Raw genomic sequence first — 27,514 nt, forward strand, 5'->3', positions numbered from 1 at the left:
TTTGACGCGGTTGGCCACACCTTCCTCCCCCAATGCCTCTCCTCTGTTGTCCAACTGGATGGGACTGCCCTCGCCTAGTTCCATTCCTATCCATTCGGTCATAGCCAGAGAATCATCTGCAATGGCTTCTCTTCCGCTCCTGCACTGTTACCCCTGGAGTCCCCCAGGGATCTATCCTTGGCTCCCTCCTATTTCTCATCTACACGCTGTCCCTCGATGACATCATCCGAAAATACAACATCAGGTTCCACGTGTGCGCTGACGACACCCTCTCACCAACCACCTCGCTTGACCCCTCCACTGCCTCTGATTTGTCATGCTGCTTGTCCGACATCCAGTATTGGATGAGCAGAAATTTCCTCCAATTAAATAATGGGAAGACCAAAGCCATTGTCTTTGGTCCCCACCACAAACTCTGTTCCCTAGCCACCGACTCCGTTGCTCTCCCTGGTCACTGTCTGAGGCTGAACCAGACCGTTCTCAATCTTGGCTTCCTATTTGACCCTGAACTGAGCATCCGACCCCATATCCAATCCATCATCACTCGCCTACTTCCACCTCCATAATATCGCCCGTCTCTGCTGCTGAAACCCTCATCCATGTCTTTGTTATCTCTAGACTCGACTATTCCAATGCTTTCCTGGCCGGCCTCCCACCTTGCACCCTCTGTAAATTTGAGCTCATCCAAAACTCTGTTGCCTGTATCCTAACTTGCACCAAGTCCCATTCACCCATCACCCCTGTGCTCACTGACCTACACTGGCTCCCGGTCCCTCTACGGCCCGTCCCCTCCCTATCTCTGTAACCTACTCCAGCCCTACAATCCACCAAGATCTCTGCGCTCCTCCAATTCTGGTCTCTTGCACATCCCCAATTTTAATCGCTCCACCAATGGCGGCCGTGCCTTCAGCTGCCTAGGCCCTAAGCTCTAGAATTCCATCCCAATCTATTTGGTTAGAGTTAAGAAACAATAGAGGCGCCATTACAGTACTGGGTGTATTCTATAGGCCACCAACTAGTGGGAAGGATATAGAGGTGCAAATTTGCAGGGAAATTGCAGAAAGGTGTAAGAACTATAGAGTAGTGATAAAGGGGGACTTCAACTATCCTAATACAGGCTGGGATAGTAATAGTGTAAAGGGCAAAGAGGGGGAGGAATTTCTGAAGTGTGTTCAGGAGAACTTTCTTGATCAGTATGTTTCCAGCCCAATGAGGAAGAAGGCATTGCGGGGATCTGGTTCTGGGGAACGAGGTGGGTCAAGTGGAGCAAGTGTCAGTGGGGGAAAATTTAGGGAATAGTGATCATAGTATCATAAGGTTTAGATTAGTTATGGAAAAAGACAAGGAGCAATCTAGAGTAAAATTGGAGGGACAATTTCAGTGGGTTGGGAATAGATCTGGCCTGGGTAAATTGGAAACAAAGATTGGTAGGCAAAACTGTAATCGAACAATGGGCGGCCTTTAAAGAGGAGATGGTTCAGGTACAGTCTAGGTACATTCCCACGAGGGGGAAAAGGTAGGGCAACCAAAGCCAGAGCTCTCTGGATGACAAAAGAGATAGAGATTAAGATGAAGCCGAAAAAGGGGGCATATGACAGATGTCAAGTTGATAATACAAGTGAGAACCAGGCTGAATATACAAAGTACAGAGAAGTGAAAAAGGAAATAAGAGGGGCAAAGAGAGAGTATGAGAATAGACTGGCGGCTAACAAAAAAGGGAATCCAAAAGTCTGCTATAGGCATATAAATAGTAAACGGTTAGTAAGAAGAGGGATGGGGTCGATTAGGGACCAAAAAGGAGATCTACGCTTGGAGGTAGAGGGCATGGCTGAGGTACTAAATGAGTACTTTACATGTGTCTTCAGCAAGCAAGAAAATGCTGCCAAAGTCCAGTAAAAGTTGAGGTAGCGGAGATATTGGATGGGCTAAAAATCGATAAAGAAGAAAACTAGAAAGGCTGGCTGTAGTTAAAGTAGATAAGTCACTCAGTCTGGACGGGATGCATGCTAGGTTGCTGAGGGAAGTAATGGTGGAAATTGCAGAGGTACTGGCCATAACCTTCCAATCCTCCTCAGATATGGGGGTGGTGCCAGAGGACTGGAGAATTGCAAATGTTACACCCTTGTTCAAAAAAGGAACATTCTGGGATGGGAGGGTTGTCCTAAGACGAGAGATTGAGTGGAATGGGCCTATATTCTCTGGAGTTTAGAAGAATGAGACGTGATCTCATTGAAACATACAAGATTCTGAGGGGGCTTGACAGGGTAGATGCTGAGAGGTAGTTTCCACTGGCTGGAGAGTCTAGAACTAGGGGGCATAGTCTCAGGATAAGGGGTTGGCCATTTAAGACTGAGATGAGGAGGAATTTCTTCATTCAGAGGGTTGTGAATCTTTGGAATTCTCTACCCCAGAGGGTGTGGATGCTGAGTCGTTGAATATGTTCAAGGCTGAGACAGATTGATTTTTGGACTCTAGGGGAATCAAGGGATATGGGGATCGGGCAGGAAAGTGGAGTTGAGGTTGAAGATCAGCCACGATCTTAGAATCATGAGAAGGTTACAGCACAGAAGGAGGCCATTCGGCCCATCAAGTCCATGCCAGCTCTATGCAAGAGCAATCCAGCTAGTCCCACACCTCGCCCTATCCCCGTAGCCCCGCATATCTTTTCCTTTCAAGTACTTATCCAGTTCCCTTTTGAAGGTCATGATTGAGTCTGCCTCCACTACCTTTTTAGGCAGTGCATTCCAGGTCATAACCACTCGCTGCATAAAAAGGTTTTTCCTCATGTCGCCTTTGGCTCTTTTGCCAATCACCTTAAATCTACGTCCTCTGGTTCTTGACAACTTCCGCCAGTGGGAACAGTTTCTCTCTATCTACTCTGTCTAGATCTCCATGATTTTGAATGCCTCTATCAAATCTCCTCTCGACCATCTCTGTCCCAAGGAGAACAACCCCAGCTTCTCCAGTCTATCCACGTATCTAAAGTGCGGTGCCCAGAACTGGACACAATATTCCAGTTGTGGCCTAACAGTGTTTTATAAAGGTTCATCATGACTTCCATACTTTTGTACTCTATGCCTCTATTTATAAACCCCAGAATCCTGTATGTTTTTTTAAACCGCTTTCTTAACCTGCCCTGCCACCTTCAACGATTTGTGTACATATGCCCCCAGATGTCTCTGTTCCTGTACCCCTTTTAGAATTGTGCCCTTTAGTTTATATTGCCCCTTATTATTCCTACCAAAATGTACCACCTCACATTTTTCTGCATTAAATTTCATCTGCCACGTGTCTGCCCATGCCACCAGCCTGTTTACATCCTCTTGAAGTCTATCACTATCCTCCTCACTGTTCACTACGCTTCCAAGTTTTGTGTCATCTGCAAATTTTGAAATTGTGCCCTGTACACCCAAGTCCAAGTCATTAATATATATCAAAGAAAGCAGTGGTCCTAGTACCGACCCCTGGGGAACACCACTGTACACCTCCCTGCAGTCCGAAAAACAACCGTTCACCACTAATCCCTGCTTCCTATTACTTAGCTAATTCTGTACCCATGCTGTTACTGCCCCTTTTATTCCATGGGCTTCATTCTTGATGACAAGCCTATTATGCTGCACTTTATCAAACACCTTTTGAAAGTCCATAAACACATCAACTGCATTGCCTCCATCTACCCTCTCTGTTACCTCATCAAAAAACTCTATCAAGTTAGTTAAACATGATTTGCCTTTAACAAATCCATGCTAGCTTTCCCTAATCAATCAAATTTGTCCAAGTGACTGTTAATTCTCTCCTGGATTATTGTTTCTAAAAGCTTCCCCACCACAGAGGTTAAACTGACTGGCCTATAGTTGCTGGGTTTATCCTTACACCCTTTTTTGAACAAGGGTGTAACAGTTGCAATTCTCCAGTCCTCTGGCACCACCCCCATATCTAAGCATGTTTGGAAGATTATGGCCAGTACCTCCGCAATTTCCACCCTTACTTCCTTCAGCAACCTAGGATGCATCTTATCCGGACCGGGTGACTTATCTACTTTAAGTACAGCCAGCCTTTCTAGTACCTCCTTTTTATCAATTTTTAGCCCATCCAGTATCACAACTACATCGTCCTTTACTGAGACTCTGGCAGCATCTTCTTCCTTGGTAAAGACAGAAGCAAAGTACTCATTTAGTATCTTGGCCATGATCTCTGCCTCCATGAGTAGGTCTCCTTTTTGGTCCCTAATCAGCCCCATCAGTCCTCTTACTACCTGTTTACATGCCAATAGAAGACTTTTGGATTCCCTTTTACGTTGGCCGCCAGCCTATTCTCGTACTCTCTCATTTCCTTTTTCACTTCCCCTCTGAACTTTCTATATTCAGCCTGGTTCTCACTTGTGTTATCAACCTGACATCTGTCATATACCCCTTTTTCTGCCTCATCTTAATCTCTATCTGTTTTGTCATCCAGGGAGCTCTGGCTTTAGTTGCCTACCTTTCTTCCTCATGGGAATGTACCTAGACTGTTCCATCTCCTCCTTAAAGGCCACCTATTGTTCAATTACAGTTCTGCCTGCCAATCTTAGATTCCAATTTACCTGAGCCAGATCTGTTCTCATCCCATTGAAAATGGCCCTCCTCCAATTGAGTATTTTTACTTTAGAATGGTCCATGTCCTTTTCTATAGCTATTCTAAACCTTATGATACTATGATCACTGTTCCATAAATGTTCCCCCACTGACACTTGCTCCACTTGGCTCGCCTCATTCCCCAGAACCAAATCCAGCAATGCCTCCTTCCTTGTTGAGCTGGAAACGTACTGGTCAAGAAAGTTCTCCTGAACACACTTCAAAAATTCCTCCCCCTCTTTGCCCCTTATATTATTACTATCCCAGCCTATATTAGGATAGTTGAAGTGCCCCATTATCACTACTCTATAGCTTTTGCACCTCTCTGTAATTTCCCTGCAAATTTGCTCCTCTATATCCTTCCCACTCGTTGGTGGCCTATTGAATACACCCAGTAATGTAATGGCACCTCTATCGTTTCTTAACTTTAAACAAATAGATTCTGTCCTTGACCTCTCCAGGACATCCTCTCTCTCCAGCACTGCAATATTCTCCTTAATCAATACTGCCATCCCCCCCACCTTTCTTTCCTTCCTTGTCTTTCCTGAGCACCTTGTATCCAGGAATATTTAGTACCCAATCTTGCACTTTTTTGAGCCAGATCTCCATTATCACCACAACATCATACTCCCATGTGGCTATTTGCATCTGCAGCTCACCACCGTTGTTTACCACGCTTCGTGCGTTTACACACACGCACTGTAAACCAATCTTTGACTTTCTTGTACTCTCTCTCAGTACGGTATTACGTGGGATCAGACTATTTCTTATTCTAGTGCTATCTTTCCCTCCCGATCCTCTGTGCACCTTGTTTCTCCTTTCCAATGCTACATCCTGGTGCTATCCCTCTGCCAAATTAGTTTAAACCCCCCCCCCCCCCCCCACAGCACTAGCGAACCTCCCCGCGAGGACACTCGTCCCAGCTCTGTAGAGGTGCAATCCATCAGGTCTGTACAGGTCCCACCTTCCCCAGAACTGGTCCCAATGACCCAGAAATCTAAAGCCCTCCCTCCTGCACCATGTCTCCAGCCACACATTCATCTGCTCTATCCTCCTATTTCTATACTCGCTGGCGCGTAGCACTGGGAGTAATCCGGAGATTACTACCTTTGAGGTCCTGCTTGTTAATCTCTTTCCTAACTCCTTAAAATCTGCCTGCAGGACCTCATCCTTCTTTCTAACTATGTGGTTGGTACCAATATGGACCACGACCTCTGGCTGTTAATCCTCCCCCCTCCAGCCGCTCAGTGACATCCTTGACCTGGCACCAGGGAGGCAACATAGCATTCTGGAATCATGTCTGCAGCCGCAGAAACGCCTGTCTGCTCCCCTATCACTATTGCTCCTCCCCCCCCACCCCATTTCTCCTTTCTCCTCCTCCCCCATGCAGCTGAGCCACCCATAGCGCTATGGTCTTGGCTCTGGCTGCTCTTCCCCACCAGCATTCAGAGCGGAATACTGGTTGGAGAATGAGATGCCCTCAGGGAACTCCTGCATTGCCTGCTTGGTCCCCCTTGTCTGTCTTGCGGTCACCCAGTCCCCCTCTCTTAAGCTGTAGGGTGACCACCTCCAGAAACTTCCTATCCACATAGGTCTCGGCCTCATGGATGCACTGCAGTGACGCCAGCTGTTGCTCAAGCTCCGAATCCCAGAGCTCGAGGTCCTCCAGCTGATGACACTTCCTGCACCCGTGGTTCTCCAGGACATGGGAAGAGTTCTGGAGTTCCAACATGGCACAAGAATGGCGGAGCAGGCTCGACGGGCCGTATGGCTTACACCTGCTCCTGTTTCTTATGTAAGAATAAACTGGCAACTACAGGCCAGTCAGTTTAACCTCGGTAGTGGGGAAACTTTTAGAAACGATTATCCAGGACAAAATTAATAGTTGCTTGGACAAGTGCAGATTAATAAAGGAAAACCAGCACGGATTTGTTAAAGGCATATCATGTTTAACTAACTTGATTGAGTTTTTTGATGAGGTGACAGAGAGGACTGATGAGGGCAATGCAGTTAATATTGTGTATATGGACTTTCAAAAGGTATATGATAAAGTGCCACACAATAGACTTGTCAGCAAAATTGAAGCCCATGGAATAAAAGAGGCAGTGACAGTATGGATACAAAATTGGCTAAGTAACAGTAAAGAGAGTAGTGGTGAATGGTTGTTTTTTTGGACTGGAGGGAGGTGTACATTGGTGTTCCCCGGGGTCGGTACTAGGACCACTGCTTTTTAAAATATATATTAATAAGACCATAAGAAATTGGGGGGGGAGGGGGGGGGGGGGAAGGCCATACGGCCCCCCAAGCCTGCTCCGCCATTCAATAAGATCATGGCTGACCTTCGACCTCAACTCCACTTTCCCGCCCGATCCCCATAGAGTCCAAAAATCAATCTCTCAGCCTTGAACATATTCAATGACTCAGCAACCGTAGCCCTCTAGGGTAGAGAATTCCAAAGATTCACAACCCTCTGAATGATGACATTTCTCCTCATCTCAGTCTCAAATGGCCGACCCTTTATCCTGAGACTATGCCCCCCACTTCTAGACTCTCCAGCCAGGGGAAACAGCCTCTCAACATCTACCCTGTCAAGCCCCCTCAGAATCTTGAATGTTTCAATGATATGTTTCAATAATGACTTGGACTTGGGTGTACAGTGCACAATTTCAAAATCTGCAGATGACACAAAACTTGGAAGTGTAGTAAAAAGTGAGGAGGATAGTAATAGACTTCAAGAGGACAAAGACAGGCTAGTGGAATGGGCGGACACACGGCAGTTGAAATTTAACACAGAGAAGTGCAAAGTGATACATTTTGGCAGGAAGAATGAGGAGAGGTAATATAAACTAAATGGTACAATTCTAAAAGGGGTGCAGGAACAGAGGCCTGGGGGTATATGTGCACAAATCTTTAAAAGTGGCAGGACAGGTTGAGAAAGCGGTTAAAAAAGTATACGGGATCCTGGGCTTTATAAATAGAAGCAGAGAGTACAAAAGCAAGGAAGCTATGTTGAACCTTTATAAAACACTGGTTTGGCCACAGTTCTGGGCACCGCACTTTAGGAAGGATGTGAAGGCCTTAGAGAGGGTGCAGAAAAGATTTGCTAGAATGGTTCCAGGGTTGAGGGACTTCAATTACGTGGCTAGATTGGAGAAGCTGGGGTTGTTCTCCTCAGAGCACTGAAGGTTGAGAGGAGAATTGATAGAAGTGTTCAAAATCATGAAAGGTTTAGATAAAGTAGATAAAGAGAAACTGTTCCCTCGGCGGAAGGGTCGAGAACCATAGGACACAGGTGATTGGCAAAAGAACCGAAGGCGACATGAGGAAAGAATTTTTTTTAATGCAGCGAGTAGTTATGATCTGGAATGCACTGCCTGAAAGGGTGGTGGAAGCAGATTCAATCGTGGCTTTCAAAAAGGAATTGGATAAATACGTGAACTGAAAAAAATTGCAGGGCTACGGGGAAAGAGCAGGGGAATGGGACTAACTGGATTGCTCTTAGAAAGAGCCGGCATGGGCTTGATGGGCTGAATGGCCTCTTCCTGTGCTATAACCATTCTATGATTCTAAGCCTCTCTGTCTCTCTACCTCTCTCTCCTCCTTAAAACCTACCTCTTTGACCACCTGTCTTAATATCTCCTTATGTGGCTCAGTGTCAAATTTTGTTTGACAACACTCCTGTGACGTTTTACTATGTTAACGGCGCTACTTAAATGCAAGTTGTTGTTGTGTGTCCAATTCTGAGCACCACACTTTAGGAAGGATGTCAAGGCCTTTGAGAGGGTGCAGAAGAGATTTACGAGAATGGTACCAGGGATGAGGGACTTCAGTTACGTGGAGAGGCTGGAGAAGCTGGGGTTGTTCTCTTTAGAGCAGAGAAGGTTATGGGGAGATTTAACACAGATGTTCAAAATCATGAAGGGTTTTGATAGACTACTTAGGGAGAAACTGTTTCCAGAGGCAGAAAGGTCGATAACCAGAGGACACAGATTTACAGTAATTGGCAAAAGAACCAGAGGTGAGATGAGAATTTTTTTTTAACCGCACTGAGGTTGTTATGATCTAGAATGCACTGCCTGAAAGGATGGTGGAAGCAGATTCAATAATAACATTCAAAAAGAAATTGGATAAATACTTGAAAGCAAAAAATTTGCAGAGCTATGGGGAAAGGACATGGGAGTGGGACTAATTGGATAGCTCTTTCAAAGAGCTCGCTCAGTGATGATGGGCCAAATGGCCTCCTTCTGTGCTGTATCATTTTATGATTCTATTATTGTTGTTGTTATGAAGACCAGCATCCCATTAGTCTTCGTGAAATATTTTTTTGCGATCTGCATGCTAGCTTTTAATGACTTATATATCTGGAACCCCTAATGCTTTTGGTAATATACTCTCCCCAGCACTCACCATTTCATTATACTCCCATCTGCCATTCTTACATCCAAAGTTAGCTGCCTTACATTTTATTACTTTAAACTGTGTCTGCCATCATTTTACCCATTCACTTATTCTATGTCCTTTTGCAATTTCCTGTTCTCTTCACAATTCACTATTACCTCTTACCTTGGTATCATCTCCAAATTAGGATATATAACCCTTTCTTTCTAAATCCAGGATATATATATATCCTGTAAACTGAGAATGTCTTTTTTATCCCAATTCTCTGCTCCTACCTCCTAACCAGTTTCCTATCCATATCATGGGGCCATCTCCAATTCCATAGCCTCAATTTTAGCTAGCAATCTCTTGTGTGGAAACTTATCATAGTCCTTCTGAAATTTTGTGCATACGACATCCATTGATTCTTGTCTATTCACTGTCTTAGTAACTTGTCAAAAAACTATGTCATTGAGACCAAACCACCCACCACCTCCCACCTGAAAGAAAAGAAAAAGACGGAGAGATAGAAACAGCAAGAAGACATCAGAGTGACCATATTCTCCAACTTATTGTGTGTAACACCATGGGAGATCAACTTGTAATAGGGATAACTTTACACTAGTGACATGGAGTATACGGACAGCTGCTACTGTCACAAAACTGTATGAAAACTCAAACAAAGCTGGAACTGCATAATTTATTACGAAAGAAAAGATACTGGGGAATGATTCGAAGGAAGTAATCTAAACCTTAGGTCTTATCGCACTTTTGGTTTAGGATTTCATTTGATCCATTACAAGGTAGTAATGTAATTAGAGAGACGTGGATGATTGCTGCCTTATAATCCGTCCCAAATATCCACTATTGTGGGTGTCAAGTACATTTGGGTTGTCCACCATCCTGCCTTGACTATATCAAGCAAATCCAAATCTTCCTCTCCATGATCAAAGCTACCTATTATTCCAGGATAATCCTGGATGGTACAGACGATCCCAAATTCCACTTATTACTGACTCCTTCATCCTTACCTCCAATGTTGAGTGCAAGAAACTTGTGGATGGTTTGACTCAAAGATTAAGACCACTTGCGCAGCTATGTCAGCTGCTGTCTCCTAATCCCTGTCCCCGAACCCTCTCATACCCTTCCTCACATCTGCCCTAAATGAGCTTGGTGAGAAGCTCTATCCCATCTCTCACCAATTTCATCGTTATGATGCACGTCCTTTTGCTCCCCTGATTCCTTCCCCAATAACTGACCGTTTAACTGCCTTTCCTTGCCAGAATGCTTGTTGATATTGTTAACGGCTCCCTTTGCAATGGCACCATTCCCCACCCATTCAAAACTGCTATCATCACCCCCTTCTCAAAAATCCCACCCTTGACTCCTCCATTCTCTTCAATTAATGCTACATCTTTAAGTTACCTTTCCTCTCCAAGTTGCTTGAACATTTGTTGCCACCCAGGTCTGTGCCTATGTCTCTTACAACAAATTGTTCAAAACCCATCTGTAGACTTCTGCCCTGCCCCCAGTACTGAGATTGCTCTGGTGTGTTACCCACTCTTGATCTCTCTGTGGCGTTCAACATGGTCAATTACTCCATCCATCTTCATCACCTCTCCTCTATGGTTCTGCTCGGAAGACCTGCTCTCCCAACATAGCCAACACATCTTCTGCAATGACTTCTCCTCCTGCCTAACATGGTCATCTCCTGAGTATCCCAGCTTTCCATCCTTTTCCCCAGTTTTCCTCATTTACAAACTGCCCCTCAGTAACTATTTGTAAACATGGTGTAAGTTCCAGCTCTCTATAAATACCCCCAGCCCCACGACCACCTCTGTGTAGTCAAACTGCTTGTCTGATATCAAGTTGTGGATGAGTCAGAACTTTCTCCAACTGAATATTAGGAAGACCAAAGCCATCTTAATTGGCTCCCCTGGAAACACTGCATTATTGTCACTCCCTAGTTGCTTGCTCAAGCAGAACCAGACAGTACACAACCTGTCTCCTGCTTAATCCAAAACCGAGCCTCTTTATCCTATCCGTCGCAATGAGTGCTTCCTTCCACCTTTGCAACATTATCTGCTTTCAATTTTAACCCACCCCAACCACTAAAATCCTCATCCATGCTTCTGCTTCCTTCAGACATGACTTCTCCAATGACTTTCTTGCAAAGATCCTGTCCAAACCTCCACTGCCAGCATCCTGCTTGCTCATCAGCGTTGCTGCCATTGGTTTCTTGTCCCCAATGCACTGAATTCAAAATTCTCATTTTCATTTGAAAATCCCACCATGGCCTTTCCCTACCCTAATTGTGTAACCTTCTGTGGCCCCCATGTGACAGCTGTGCCCTTTGGTTCTCCAACTAACTCTGGACTCCTGTGAATCCCTCCCTCTTTCTGCTCCACCACTCGTGGCAGTGGCTTCAGCTGTCTCAGCCCTACTCTCAAACTCTATCCTTAAATCCCTTGCCATTTCTACATCTTACCTAGTCTTTAAAAGCATTCTCAAGACCTATCTTTTTGAGTATGCTTAAGTCATCTTGCACCGTCTTTGTACTGTTAGGCATATGTTTCGCCTCTATGAAGTGCCTTGAAATATTCTGTGTGTTAAAGTTGTGATTTAAATACAAAGTGTTTTGTATTTGGTTAAGGAGAGAAATCAGATTTAAGGTAATGTATACTTTGTTTATTAAATCCAGAAAAATGACTAAATATTAAGGTTTATTTTAAAAATCAGTTACTCAATCTTTCTTTTGGGGAAAATTCTACAGATCACAAGGGCAAGAACAAATACCTTCTCTTCAGGAATTCTTTGACGAACAGACTCCAGATAACTGCCTGTGTTGTCTACATTTGTATAACGTAGTAGAATACGAGCAAAATCTTCTTCACTAATCGTGGTCATTCCTTTGGAGTATGAAAGGAATTCAGTCTCCAAAATTTCAGTCTGTATATTATCCATGAACCTAAAATAGTGTTACAAAGACTGATAAATGAGAGAACACAATCAAAAATGTTATTTTGCAATTAAAAACTTGATTGGTAATCTTTTGGTGTGGCACAACAGTGAAAATTACTAAAAACTGCATTAGTTTTGGGTATGCCACATTTTGCTGCATCGGGGTCTTGCGAGTTAATCTGGTAAAAACATTCCCATAATCAGTAGCCATTTAAGGTGCATGCAAATATGTTTCTTTTTTTATTCGTTCATGGGATGTGGTCATCGCTGGCAAGGCCAGCATTTATTGCCCATCCCTAATTGCCCTTAAGAATGTGGTGGTGAGCCGCCTTCTTAAACCAATGCAGTCTGTGTGGCGAAGGTTCTTCCACAGTGCTGTTAGGAAGGGAGTTCCAGGATTTTGACCCAGCGATGATGAAGGAACGCCGATATATTTCCAAGTCGGGATGATGTGTGACTTGGAGGGGAACTTGCAGGTGTGTTGTTCCCAATTGCCTGCTGCCTTGTCCTTCTAGGTGGTAGAGGTCGCGGGTTTGGGAGGTGGTGTCGAAGAAGCCTTGGCAAGTTGCTGCAGTGCATCCTGTGGATGGTACACTCTGCAGCCATGGTGCGCCGGTGGTGAAGGGAGTGAATGTTTAGGGTGGTGGATGGGGTGCCAATCAAGCGGGCTGTTTTGTCCTGGATGGTGTCGAGCTTCTTGAGTGTTGTTGGAGCTGCACTGATCCAAGCAAGTGGAGAGTATTCCATCACACTCCTGACTTGTCCCTTGTAGATGGTGGAAAGGCTTTGGGGAGTCAGGAGGTGAGGCATTCACCACAGAATACCCAGCCTCTGACCTGCTCTTGTCGTCACAGCATTTATGTGGCTGCATGTTATTGTTTACAGTGCATTTGTACCTTGTGAATCAGCCAGCCAGGAATACAAAATATAATTTCAACGTATAGTAAGGATTATATTTCATCTTTATACTAAGTAACATTAATGCAAAATATGGTAGTGGTAAATAATTACTGCTGTAAAAATAGGTTAGCAGACAGGTACATTCCATGAAAATAGCAGAATTAATTTTACTGTGAAAATAATGGACCCAAAATAATAAGGCTATGTTTCTGGTGTGGAGTCTTGCTTGACAGGAATTTTGGTGGGGTGAATAAGGAAAGGCGTTTCTTCTGGTTGGAGAGTCAGCGACAAAATTTCTGAGAATTTGTTGCTGCTTTCCCCGATCCATCTGCGGCTTTGTCCAGTATGTGAAGTAATTGATGTTATTCTAGCTGGCTTGGAAGGTTTCATACAAAAATCTACCCCTTCCATCAGATCCGGTCCTGCACCTTGGTTCAATCATGTCTGCTGTCATGTAAAAATTTTGCCTATTACACCTTGGGGTAAATTTTAACCCCACGAACGGGTGGGTTGGGGGCGGGTGGGAAGGTAAAAATTGTAAAAAGGTAAAACCCCCCTCCAACCCGCCCACTTCTGGCTTTAACAGAGGCGGGTCGAGTGACCAACCTGCTCTCAGTAAAATCTTTTAAGGAAGCTGCAGGCCACCATTTTAATAGTTTTAAAAAAAAATTTAAACTCACGGGGGCCGAGGATTCCCGGGCCTTCCACTTCACGCACGTAAGAGGAGGCAAGAAGGCCCAGATCAACAGTTAAGTGCCTTTATTGCATTGCTTGTGGGCCAGGAGTTGCAGGAGTGTTTCCTCCAGGCCCAACCAGTTTACGTGCCACGATCCCACACATGCAATCGACCGACCGCAACCCCCCACCCACCCATGTTCGACGCCCCACCGCCACGATCTCCGAATACCCCCCTGATCTCTGAATGATCTCCGAACCCCTCGCCCCCACCGCGATCTCCGAACCCCTCGCCCCCCCCCCCGCGATCTCCGAACCCCTCGCCCCCCCCCCCGCGATCTCCGAACCCCTCGCCCCCCCCCCGCGATCTCCGAACCCCTCGCCCCCCCCCCGCGATCTCCGAACCCCTCGCCCCCCCCCGCGATCTCCGAACCCCTCGCCCCCCCCCGCGATCTCCGAACCCCTCGCCCCCCCCCGCGATCTCCGAACCCCTCGCCCCCACCATGCGATCAAAGACTTACGCACTCCCTGGTTGCTTTCCCGTCCGACTGACAGTCAGCCTGTCAATCTGGTTGGCTGTCAGGCGGGAAACTGACTGAAAAAAGTTGAAAGACGTTCTTGCGTCAAAAGCGTATAGATAACTGGGAAACCCATACTTCCGGGTTTCCTGTCAGGAAATCCCAACCCCCACCCCTGCTCTCTTCCTGGCATCCTGTTAAAATTTATCCCCTTGTGACTTGATCAGTCCGAGATATCTCGAGTCAGCTTTATCTCTACTTGGAACTTCTGCAAATTCAATATTAAAGCGGCTGAAGAAGCATCAACTGTTGCCATTCTGCCTGTCCAATAGCCAATCACATTTGTCTCTTACAAAAACTCTCTCTTAAATTCGATGAATTTTCAGACCTTTCAACTTGATTATGCAGTTGCTGGCTCTCCTAAAGGGAAATCTGACCCTTTTGCTTCACTTTTCTCCTCCAACTCTAATCTCAATGATCTTAGTAATGCCAGAGTCATGTTTTTCCAAGGTTACTCTCATCAGTTTCAAAGTGCTCACGGTAATAATGACATTTACTACCACTTGACAGGGTTATAAAACATATATTTTGTCTACTTTTAACCCTTACATATTTGGAATTCAAAGCCCTCTCTTTTGAGATTTCTAGAAATAAACATTTAAAAAACAGCAAAACATCCACAGTATTCTAAATATATTCTGCTTATTTGGAATCAAGTTATTCACGAAACAAGTACAATTAAATCTATTTTAGGAACATTTCAATTTATGACTTACTTGTAAAAGTCATCAAAATTCAGCTCAGCCTTTCCTTTTCTTCCAAAAAAATGCACAAGAAGTGTAGTATCGACAAGAAAACTCTCCTCTGCACGCTGGAACAAAAAGAACAAAAATTCAGCATTGTCATGTCGAATGCTTTAAAAGGTTATTGGTTTTTATTATTTATCTATTTGTAAAGCTAAAGCTCCTTCCAAGAATCAGAATTTCCTCTTACGAGCCAAACTCTTCCCCTCAAGAACGTTTAACTTTATAAAGCGAAAGTCTGTCTAAGAATATTGCATTCATATCTGGTGAAGCTCATCTAGCACTTCTCCCTGACAAAAATAGCTAAAAAATTGGAGAAATTAAAGCAATGAGGAAATTTAGACACAAAATCTAAAATGGCACAAATATACATAAAAAAAATGAAATCAAATCAAATAAAATAAATATTGGTAACTAGAAGAAAAATGAAGAGTTAGAGATTAGAAGATGGATATATTCCTGAACAGGATACAAAAGAAACAGTTTGTCTCATTGGCAACACTTCTCTCAAATCCAGCGTTCAACCTGTCAGTCATAACATTTCTTGTCTTTTTCTATTTTATTGATACTATTATTCATCTGAACTCTCCCCTCTTGTATTTGAAGCTTAGAAGGAACATCAGCTTACATGCTCTCCTCCTCTTTGCATCACCATTATGTTGAAATCAAGACAGGGACAGGGACAGGGACTCGATAAAATTAATATAAGTAAAGCAACAGTAATGAAGAAAATAATAGCACTAAAGAGTGACAAATCCCCAGGACCAGATGGTTTCCATCCCAGGGTTTTAAAGGAAGTAGGTGAGCACATTGCAGATGCCCTAACTATAATCTTTCAAAGCTCTCCAGATTCAGGAACTGTCCCTATAGATTGGAAAATTGCACATATCACTCCGCTTTTTAAGAAAGGAGAGAGAGGGAAATCAGGGAATTATAGACCAGTTAGCCTAACATCTGTTGTGGGGAAAATGCTGGAGTCTATAATTAAGGATAGGGTGACTGAACACCTCGAGAAATTTCAGTTAATCAGAGACAGCCAGCATGGATTTGTGAAAGGTAGGTCGTGCCCGACAAACCTGATTGAATTGTTTGAAGAGGTGACTAAAGTAGTGGACAGGGGAATGTCAATGGATGTTATTTATATGGACTTCCAGAAGGCATTTGATAAGGTCCCACATAAGAGACTGTTAGCTAAGATAGAAGCCCATGGAATCAAGGGAAAAGTACAGACTTGGTTAGGAAGTTGGCTGAGCAAAAGGCGACAGAGAGTAGGGATAATGGGTAGGTACTCACATTGGCAGGATGTGACTAGTGGAGTCCCGCAGGGATCTGTCTTGGGGCCTCAATTATTCACAATATTGATTAACGACTTAGATGAAGGCATAGAAAGTCTCATATCTAAGTTTGCCAATGACACAAAGATTGGTGGCATTGTAAGCAGTGTAGATGAAAACATAAAATCACAAAGTGATATTGAAGATTAGGTGAATGGGCAAAACTGTAGCAAATGGAATTCAATGTAGACAAATGTGAAGTCATCCAATTTGGATCAAAAAAGGATAGAACAGGGTACTTTCTCAATGGTAAAAAGTTAAAAACCATAGATGTCCAAAGGGACCTAGGGGTTCAGGTACATAGATCATTGAAGTGTCATGAACAGGTGCAGAAAATAATCAATAAGGCTAATGGAATGCTGGCCTTTATATCTAGAGGACGAGAGTACAAGGGGGAAGAAGTTATGCTGCAGCTATACAAAACCCTGGTTAGACCGCACCTGGAGTACTGTGAGCAGTTCTGGGCACCGCACCTTCGGAAGGCATATTGGCCTTGGAGGGAGTGCAGCGTAGGTTTACGTAAATGATACCCGGACTTCAAGGGTTAAGTTACGAGGAGAGATTACACAAATTGGGGTTGTATTCTCTGGAGTTTCGATGGTTAAGGGGTGATCTGATCGAAGTTTATAAGATATTATGGGGAACAGATAGGATGGATAGAGAGAAACTATTTCCGCTGGTTGGGGATTCAAGGAGTAGGGGGCACAGTCTAAAAATTAGAGCCAGACCTTTCAGGAGCGAGATCAGAAAACATTTCTACACACAAAGGGTTGTAGAAGTTTGGAACTCTCTTCCGCAAACGGCAATTGATACTAGCTCAATTGCTAAATTTAAATCGGCAATAGATAGCTTTTTGGCAATCAAAGGTATTATGGAATATGGGCCAAAGGCAGGAATATGGAGTTAGATCACAGATCAGCCATGATCTTATCAAATGGCGGAGCAGGCTCGAGGGGCTGAATGGCCTACTTCTGTTCCGATGTTCCTAAGACTCTAACTTATTCTCTCAGTCCCTCAAAATTCTGCACTTCTTTACCTTGTTCAGTCTTCCATTCCTCCTTCAATCTACAAGCTTTTATAATCTACTTAGAGTTACCTATTGGTTCTTGACTTATCTTCTTTTAAACTTGCTATTTTCCACTACGTACCTTAGCCGTTCACCTTGGTTTCTCAAAAACCTTTGCTAGTAGATTCCAAAGGAGGTTTACCAATCTCCCACTGTAACTTCGGTGGGAGATTGCTGAACCCCCGCAGAACTTCTGCTCCTTAACAACTAAAAGTAATGTTGCTTGGATAAAGGGAAAATCATGATTCCAGTCCTTCGGTAGTCTTTAAAAATATATGCAGATTAATAAGGCTAGGTGAATAATTCTAAGTTCTCATCGCTAGTCTGGTAACTGCATAAATCAGCATCCTTGCTGCCCAGGAGACAGTTCCATTCAGAATGAAGACTTCCCCAATGTTTGCTGATCAGAGCAGCTCTAGAAACTAATGTTTTAAAGAAATATGAAATGAAGATCTAAGACCAGAAATTGAAGACAGAAAAATACGGGAAATCAAGAAACAGAATTGTGATGAATGGAAGTAAAGAAGTGAAAAGGTGAGGCAAACTAACAAGTAACTAAAATATGAAGCTAACAGAAAGCTAAAACCAAAAATAGCTAAAAAAAATAATTGGAGAAATTAAAGCAATGAGGAAATATAGACACAACATCTAAAATGGTACAAATATACATATAAAAAAATGAAATCAAGTAAAATAAAATAAATATTGGTAACTAGAAGAAAAATAAAGAGTTTAAGATTAGAAGGTGGATTTTCCTGAGGAGAGGTAGTGCCTGGGCAAAACTGGTGTCCTGGTACACTTCACTTGGAACCACGCGATAGTGCCCAAATTAGCTGTTCCCATTCATGTGAATGGAAGGAACACTGCAGTGGTGCAAATTGGGTGCTGCTTGCAAACATGCAGGAAATTAGGGAACAGTATCAAGTCTTAAAGGTCTGCTCCAAGGCTGCTAGCTTGAGTGCATTGTTGGAGCTTTGGATGAGTTTTTTCTTTTGGATGTCTGTGGTGAGTTTTTTGATTGTCAATTTAAGTACTTTTACTTGCTGTTAAGAATGACCTCCCGTATTCTGGCCCCTTTTTTTAACAATGAGAACCTGGCATTCTGCAAGGGGGAGGAAGGTCTTATACCTATCGTTCAAAAGGAAGGTAAATAAAACACAGGGCGGGAGATGGTCGAGGTGAACAACTGTATGAAGGACGCAACTTCAATGTCATAAAAATTCAGAAGGGGCAAGGTAGGAATGACCTACTGCATTTAAGGTCACTATGCAGAGCAAGGCATTGGCTACCACTTGAAGCAACCGCTCTTGTAGACATAGGAATGTCATTTTGAAAGCCGCCACAATCACAAACCCTTCCACCCTCTAACATGTTTCACCGAGGGAAGCTAGCAGCTATGTCACACAGAATACTGACAACTTATCAGTGGTGATATTTGACAGCACTATCAGAATCATAAATTTGATCACTCACTTTCCTGTTCTCACGTGCCTGTGGTTATACGGGGGAGGAAAGTGTTGATTCCAAGCTACTGACTCTGAAGATTTTAATAATGTTGCGATTGCAGGAGAAGGCAGCTCATGATCGAAAGCGGAAGTATGCCACTGTTGGAGGTTTGGACAGAATTCAAGAAGTTTCATCCTTTGAAGAGAGGGCCAGAGGTATTCAGGGCCGATACCTGAAGGAGGATGCTGGGGATGGCAGAGAAGGAGTGCTCCCTGCAGAGAGTTTCTATGCCTCTGGCATGTAACTTACTAGTCTGGCCTAAATGTGACTCCAGACCCACAGCAATGTGGTTGATTCTTAATCGCCCTCTGAAATGGCCGAGCAAGCCACTCATTTGTATAATCTCACTGCAAAAAGTCATAAGAATAAAACTGGATGGACCACTAGGCACCGGACATGACAAAGGCAAACCAAGCCCAGTCGACCCTGCAAAGTCCTCCTCGCTAACATCTGGGAACGTGTGCCAAAATTGGGAGAGCTGTCCCACAGATTAGTCAAGCAACAGCCTGACATAGCAATACTCACAGAACCATAGCTTTCAGCCAATGTCCCAGACACTTCCATTACCATCCTTGGGTGTGTCCTGCCCCATCGGCAGGACAGACCCACCAGAGATGGTGGCACAGTGGAATACAGTCAGGAGGGAGTGGCCCTGGGAGTCCTCAACATTGACTCCGGACCCCATGAAATCTCAAGGCATCAGGTCAAACATGGGCAAGGAAACCTCCTGCTGATCACCACCTACTGCCCTCCCTCAGCTGATGAATCAGTCCTCCTCGATGTTGAGCACCATTTGGAGGAAGCACTGAGGGCAGCAAGGGCACAGAATATACTCTGGGCGGGGGACTTCAACGTCCATCACCACGAGTGGCTCAGTAGCACCACTACTGACCGAACTGACAGAGTCCTGAAGGACATAGCTGCCAGACTATACCCGCAGCAGGTGGTGAGCAAACCAACACAAGGGAAAAACCTACTTGACCTAGTCCTCACCAATCTACTGTCGCAGATGCATCTGTCCATGACAGTATTGGTAGGAGTGACCATCGCACAGTCCTTGTGGAGACGAAGTCCCGTCTTCACACTGAGGACACCATTCAACGTGTTGTGTGGCGCTACTACCGTGCTAAATGGGATAGATTCAGAACAGATTTAGCAGCTCAAAACTGGGCATCCATGAGGCACCTTGGGCCATCAGCAGCAGCAGAACTGTATTCCAGCACAATCTGTAACCTCATGGCCCGGCATATTCCTCACTCCACCATTAACAACAAACCAGGGGATAAAAGCTCTGCAGTCCTGCCATATCCATTTGTGAATGGTGGGGGACAATTAAACAACTAACGGGAAGAGGAGGCTCTGTAAACATCCCCATCCTCAATGATGGCAGAGTCCAGCATATGAGTGCAAAAGACAAGGCTGAAGCATTTGCAACCATCTTCAGCCAGAAGTGCCGAGTGAATGATCCATCTCGGCCTCCTCCCGATATCAGCATGGATTTGTTCAGGGAAGGTCATGCCTTATAAATCTGATTGAATTCTTTGAGGGAGTGACAAGGAGGATTGATGAGGGTAGTGCAGTGGATGTTGTCTACATGGATTTTAGTAAGGCACTTGACAAGGTCCCACATGGCAGACGGGTCAGAAAGGTAAAACCCATGAGATACAGGGAAATGTGGCCAATTGGATCCAAAACTGGCTCAGTAACAAGAAACAAAAGGTAAAAGTTGATGGATGTCTTTGCAAATGGAAATCCATTTACAGTGGTGTGCCACAGGGCTCACTGTTGGGTCCCTTGCTGTTTGTAGTATATATTAATGATTTGGACTTGAATGTAGGGGGCACGATTGGCAAATTTGCAGACGACACAAAAATTGGCCGTGTAGTTGATCGTGAAGAGGATAGCTGTAGACTCCAAGAAGATATCAATGGGTTGGTGGAGTGGGTGGAAAAGTGGCAAATGGTGTTCAACCTGGAGAAGTGTGAGGTAATGCACTTAGGGAAGGCAAACAGTAAAAGGGAACACAAGTGAACGGGAATATATTGAGAGGGGTAGAGGAAGTGAGAGACCTTGGAGTGCATGTGCACAGGTCCCTGAAGGTGGCAGTACAGGTAGATAAGGTTATGAAGAAGGCATACGGAATGCTCTCCGTTATTAGCCGAGGGATGGAATTAAAACGCAGAGATGTAAGGATGGAACTGTATAAAACGCTGGTAAGGCCACAGCTGGATTATTGTGCGCAGTTCTGGTCACCACATTACAGGAAGGACATAATTGCTCTGGAGAGAGTGCGGGGAAGATTTACAAGAATGTTACCAGGGCTTCAAAATTGCAGAAACGAGGAGAGATTGGATAAGCAGGGGTTGTTTTCCTTGGAGCAGAGGAGGCTGAGGGGAGACTTGATTGAGGTGTACAAAATTATGAGGGGCCTAGATAGAGTAGACAGGAAGTACCTGTTTCCCCCAGCAGAGAGTTCAAGAACTAGAGGACTTGGACTTAAGCTGATTGGCGGAAGGATTAGAGGGGACATAAGGAAAAACTTTTTTACCCAGAGGGTGGTGGGTGTGTGGAATTTGTTGACCCAATTGGTGGTAGAGGCAGCGACCCTCAACTCTTTGAAAAAGTACCTGGACCTGCACCTAAAGTGCTGTAAGCTGCAGGGCTACGGACCGGGTGCTGGAAGGTGGGATTAGAATGGGCACCTGGTTGTTCCTCAAGCCGGCGTGGACACGATGGGCTGAATAGCCCCCTTCTGTACTGTATCTTTTCTATGGTTCTATGCCCACCATCACAGAAGCCAGTCTTCAGTCAATTCGATTCACTCCACGTGATATCAAGAAACGGCTGAGTGCACTGGATACAGAAAAGGCTATGGGCCCAGACAACATCCTGGCTGTAGTGTTGAAGACTTATGCTCCAGAACTAGTTGCGCCTCTAGCCAAACTGTTCCAGTACAGCCACAACACCGGCGTCTACCCGACAATGTGGAAAATTGCCCAGGTACGTCCTGTCCACAAAAAGCAGGAAAAATCCAATCCGGCCAATTACCGCCCCATCAGTCTACTCTCAATCATTGGCAAAGTGATGGAAGTTGTCGTCGACAGTGCCATCAAGCGGAACTTACTCACCAATAACCTGTTCACCGATGCGCAGTTTGGGTTCCGCCAGGACCACTCGACTCCAGACCTCATTACAGCCTTGGTCCAATCATGGACAAAAGAGCTGAATTCCAGAGGTGAGGTGAGAGTGACTCCCCTTGACATCAAGGCAGCATTCGACCAAGTGTGGCACCGAGGAACCCTAGTAAAATTGAAGTCAATGGGAACCAGGGGGAAAACTCTCCAGTGGCTGGAGTCATATCTAGCACAAAGGAAGATGGCAGTGGTTGTTGGAGGCCAATCATCTCATCCCCAGAACATTGCTGCAGGAGTTCCTAAGGGCAGTATCCTAGGCCGAACCATCTTCAGCTCCTTCATCAATGACCTTCCCTCCATCATGACGTCAGAAATGGGGATGTTCGCTGATGATTGCACAGTGTTCAGTTCTATTCGCAATCCCTCAGATAATAAAGCAGTCCGTGCCCGCATGCAGCAAGACCTCGACAACATCTAGGCTTGGGCTGATAAGTGGCAAGTAACATTCGCGTCAGACAAGCGTCAGGCAATGACCATCTCCAACAAGAGAGTCTAACCACCTCCCCTTGACATTCAACGGCATTACCATCGCCGAATCCCCCATCATCAACATCCTGGGGGTCACTATTGACCAGAAACTTAACTGGACCAGCCATATAAATACTGTGGCTACAAGAGCAGGTCAGAGGCTGGGCATTCTGCAGCGAGTAACTCACCTCCTGACTCCCCAAAGCCTTTCCACCATCTACAAGGCACAAGTCAGGAGTATGATGGAATACTCTCCACTTGCCTGGATGAGTGCAGCTTCAACAACACTCAAGAAGCTCGATGCCATCCAGGACAAAGCAGCCCGCTTGATTGGTACCCCATCAACCACCCTAAACATTCACTCCCTTCACCACCGGCACACCGTGGCTGCAGCGTCTACCATCTACAGGATGCACTGCAGCAACTTGCCAAGACTTCTTTGACAGCACCTCCCAAACCTGCGACTTCTACCACCTAGAAGGACAAGAGCAGCAGGCAAATAGGAACAACACCACCTGCAAGTTCCCCTCCAAGTCACACACCATCCCGACTTGGAAATATATCGCCGTTCCTTCAACGTCGCTGGGTTAAAATCCTGGAACTCCCTACCTAACAGCACTGTGGGAGAACCTTCACCACACGGACTGCAAGAAGGCGGCACACCACCACCTTCTCAAGGACATGATGCGGAGATGCCGGTGATGGACTGGGGTAGACAAATGTAAGGAGTCGTACAACACCAGGTTTTAGTCCAACAGTCCTAATAAAGCTGTTGGACTATAACCTGGTGTTGTACGACTCCTTACATTTCTCAAGGACAATTCGGGATGGGAAATAAATGCTGGCCTTGCCAGCAACACCCACATCCCATGAACGAATAAAAAAAAACTGATACTAGTCTGGACTTCTCATCACTGTCCAGTCTATCACAATCTACACACTGGGCTGCAGTGGGTCCTCTCCTATGCAGCGCCTAATGAAAAAGCTGGGACAAATGAGGAGAGACATGATCACAAGCTTCAGGAATGTCACCAATGCTGTTGAGTCAGTTCTCACTCTGATCAGCTCACATGATGGCACTGAGATTGTGACCAGGGATGAGATGGGGCCTTCGTCGGTAGAACTGCATGATTTCCGGCCTGCACAACCACTGAGCCTATCTTCTTCCACTCATCTCCCTATTGACTGCTGCTGAGCCTGGGATGCTGGGACTGCTACGTTCCAAGTTCACACATTTTGAGAGTCACCTCAATCTCAATCCCAGCAGCCAGCATCAGAGAATCACTTTCCATCCCCAGCCCCACTCCTGTCACAGGGGTTGCAACAGGTAGAAGCACAAGGATAGGAAGTAGAACATAACATATCTAGTTACACAAAGGGCAGGCACAATGGTAAAAGGGTTTAGACACAGGCAAGTATTTATAGTCGTATGCAAATAAACTGCAAATGGTGGTTCTGTGTGTTAGAATCATACAATCTTACAACACAGGAGGCCATTCAGTCCATCATACCTGTGTCGACTCTTTGAAAGAGCTATCCAATTAGTCCTACCCCTGCTTTTTCTCCATAGCCCTGCAAATTTTTCCTTTTCAAGTATATATCCAATTCTCTTTTGAAAGTTACTATTGAATCTGATTCCATCACCATTTCAGGTAGTGCATTCCAGATCGTAACAACTCGCTGCATAAAAAAAATTCTCCTAATTTTTCCCCTGGATTTTTTGTCAATCATCTTCAATCTGTTGCCTCTGGTTACTGATAATCCTGCCAGTGGAGACAATTTCTTCTATTTACTCTATCAAAAACCAATATAATTTTGAACACCTCTATTAAGTCTTCTCTTAACCTTCTCTGCTCTAAGGTGGACAATCCTAGCTTCTCTAGTCTCTCCACATAACTGAAATCCCTCATCCCTGGTACCATTCTGGTAAATCTCCTCTGCACCCTCTCTAAGGCCTTGACATCCTTCCTAAAGTGTGGTGCCCAGGATTGGACACAATACTCTAGCTGAGGCCTAACCAGTGATTGATAAAGGTTTACCATAACTTCCTTGCTTTTGTACTCTATGCCTCTATTCATAAAGCCAAGGATCCCATGTGCTTTTTTTTTTAAAAAAACAGCTGTATCAACTTGTCCTGCCACTTTCAAAGATTTGTGTATGTGAACCCCCAGGTTTCTCAGTTCCTGCACCCCCTTTAGAATTGTACCATTTAATTTATATCTTTGATGACTCTGGCAAGAAGGGGTTAATTTATTCCACTTGAGTTGCACTGTACTTCCATCTTGATTGGCTCGGTGTAACTATTAAAATACTTTGGACCAGGTAATGCAAGATGGTTCAGAGGTGAATTAAATTGGGCATCTTATAAACCTTAGATGGAGATGGTGAAAATTAAGTCTAGTCTTAGAAATGTGCGTTAGGTAAAAGGACCCTTTAATGTATAAAGAACTGAATATTGGAAATTTTGATGATACATTCCATACAAACCACATGGACTTTCCCATCTGTCACTATCTTACAATGGTAAATATAGAACAACTTATTTGACAGTACTTTTTACCAAGTACAAAACTGCAAAAGGCAGGGTGAAAACATGGAGCTGCTTGTGTGGCATAGGAAAAGAATTTTAAAAATCATTATATATTAACTATTGTGTGACGTTGACATTCAACTGGCAAAGATGGTACATTTATTTCAATGCAATCTTTCTGCCCCACCACTGCTGCAGGATTTCCTGGCTCCTGCCAATTTCCCAGTTCTTTGTTTAAATGTTCGATTTATATGCAGTGTTTCTGCCTCCTTAATATTTGTACTGATATTTTGCATCAAATTTTGTACCCAGTTTGTACATATGTTTCTAAGTATTTTAAGCTATTTCCCTGGTTCTTAGTGATAGTTTTCTTTATTTATATTTTTATATAGATTTACTTTGCTGGTATTTATCATCAATTAGTACTTGTACTATATTTATTAGTTTTAATCCTAGTAGTTATACTTATTTGGAGGCAGCTATGTTTAATTTTAGATTTATTTTGACACTGTCTTGCTCAGCCCTGTTCAAGCTTTGATTTTTGTATGACTCCAAGTTCTTGCTATTTTTTGTCACTAGTCACTTGGAGGTAAACGAGTAGGATGGGTAACTTGCCACTGATTTTCCTATAGGGAAATACAAGTCCTCCATTTTCTCCACTCTGCACCTCTCTGATTTGGGATCTTGCGTTATGTTGAATGAAGAGTGTGAAGACTACCACTGCGTGGTACAGCACCAAGGTACTGGGTGACTCCTTTACCAAAATCCAGCTTTAAACACACAGTAATTATACATACAAAGAAATTTGTACTATGCTCATCAACAAAATAATAATTAACAAGTGGAAATAAACATTTCTGAAGTCAGTGCATTCTAAAAGTACTTGTGATATTGTCGAAAGAATAAAATACATAAGCTATAATTAAAATAAAGAGTGTAATGAAGGGGATTAAGGCTGTGGATAAACTGACTGTGTGGCTGGTAGCTATAGAGAACAGTTTGCATCCTGCAAGATTGCCATTATACTACAGGCCGTGCATCACACACATGCTTCTACAAGAAAGCTCTGCACAAGCATGTAAGCACGCTTACGCAGAGCTCCACTCTTAGACAACAAAGTTTGAATGTTTCAAGCACTTAGGTGGAAGCATCAACTCTCAAAATATTATATTTTTTAAAAAGTTCATAAACTTAAACCAACTGCCTGAGCATTTTTAAAATCTGGCTTCACACCACTGGAGTTGGTTCTAACATTGTTGAGTCAGGTTTTTTTTTTAAAAACATGGGATGTGGGCATTGTTTGCAAGGCTGGCATTTATTGTCCATCCCTAGTTGACCCCAGAAGGTGGTGGTGGATCTTCTTGAACCGCTGAGTAGCAGTTTGATATAATTGATTTGCTTGCTAGGCCACTTCAGAAGACAGTTAAGAGTTGATGTGGGTGTGGGACTGGAGTCACTTATAGGCCAGGCCAGGCAAAAATGGTAGTTTTCCTTCCTTAAAAGGACAGTAGTGAACCAGTTGGATTTTTACGACAATCCAACAGCTTCATGGTCACTTTTATTGATATCAGCTTTTTATTACCAGATTTATTCATTTAAAAAAATGAATTCAAATTTCCAAATTGCCAGTGTCAGATTTGAACTCACGTTCTCTGGATTATTAGTTCAGGCTGTTGGATTACTACTCTAGAAACATAACCACTACAACTACAAAGCCCTCAAGTCTTGGGACCTGATTTCATTGTTGTACTGCCATTTGTGCTTTGCAAAACACAGAAGTGACAGTATAAATACATTCCAAGAAAAATGCATTTGGAACAAATAAATGAATAAAACCCTTCAGCTTTGTGACCACAGATATTTCTGTACCTCTGCAAGGTCTGAAAAGAGTGCTTGGCTGGTGTTACGTCTCAGTGTATCCCAGTAACTTCGGTCTGCGGTATGATCTGGGGAATCTTTTTTTAACATCTGCAGAGTTTTGAAAAGGTATAATTGTTGTAAGTTTCAACATCATCAACTATGTATAGTGAGAGTTCCATGCAAGACAGCAATAAATTAAACAAATTATAGTATGAATTGTTTTTTTATTTTGACATGGAAATTGGATTTTTTTTTAAAATCAGGTTTTTAAGTACATCTCATACACTTTAAACACAAATTGTTGTTTCTTCTCTTTGTGTACAACCACATAGCAGACAAACAAACTAGGGATAAATTGTGTCGGTAATTAAATTAGTTGCTTTTCCAGGCAAATTCATGGAGTCAGAATTTAATATTTCAATAAACTGCTCTGTAGTACAAACATACTGTGCTGCAGAGTGGTAGGACACACGTTTTGATTGTTATTCTCTAAGGGACAAGTTCTGCCAAAAAGAGAACAGCATGTGCTTCTGAAGTGGGATGGAGGGAGGGGGAAAAGAACTTAATCACTCTTGTGGATTTCCTATTGACATGGGCTCTCTTTACACAGGAATACTGCATGGTAGAGAGAACCTAAAAGGGGGAGTGTGCTTTTTTTTTAAAAAATGACAAAATAAACACTACATATGGCAACAATATAGTTATACGA

The 27,514-nt window shown here is 43.8% G+C and overlaps 1 protein-coding gene across 3 annotated transcripts in view; it reads right to left on the reverse strand.

Moving 5' to 3' along the window:
* Positions 1-27,514, reverse strand: part of LOC137323490 (calcium uptake protein 3, mitochondrial-like) — a 208,633-nt gene that overhangs the window by 65,733 nt on the left and 115,386 nt on the right. For 2 of the 3 annotated variants that reach the window (XM_067987021.1, XM_067987002.1), the window contains 3 exons: positions 26,815-26,913; positions 14,821-14,915; positions 11,787-11,958 (listed from right to left, as the gene is read on the reverse strand). In XM_067987021.1, coding sequence (XP_067843122.1) covers positions 11,787-11,958; positions 14,821-14,915; positions 26,815-26,913 — 366 coding nt within the window. The remainder of the gene's footprint in view (positions 1-11,786; positions 11,959-14,820; positions 14,916-26,814; positions 26,914-27,514) is intronic. The other variant, XM_067987012.1, reaches the window with a different exon arrangement.

Source organism: Heptranchias perlo, chromosome 1 (assembly GCF_035084215.1).
Source record: "Heptranchias perlo isolate sHepPer1 chromosome 1, sHepPer1.hap1, whole genome shotgun sequence".
NCBI classification, from domain to species: domain Eukaryota; kingdom Metazoa; phylum Chordata; class Chondrichthyes; order Hexanchiformes; family Hexanchidae; genus Heptranchias; species Heptranchias perlo.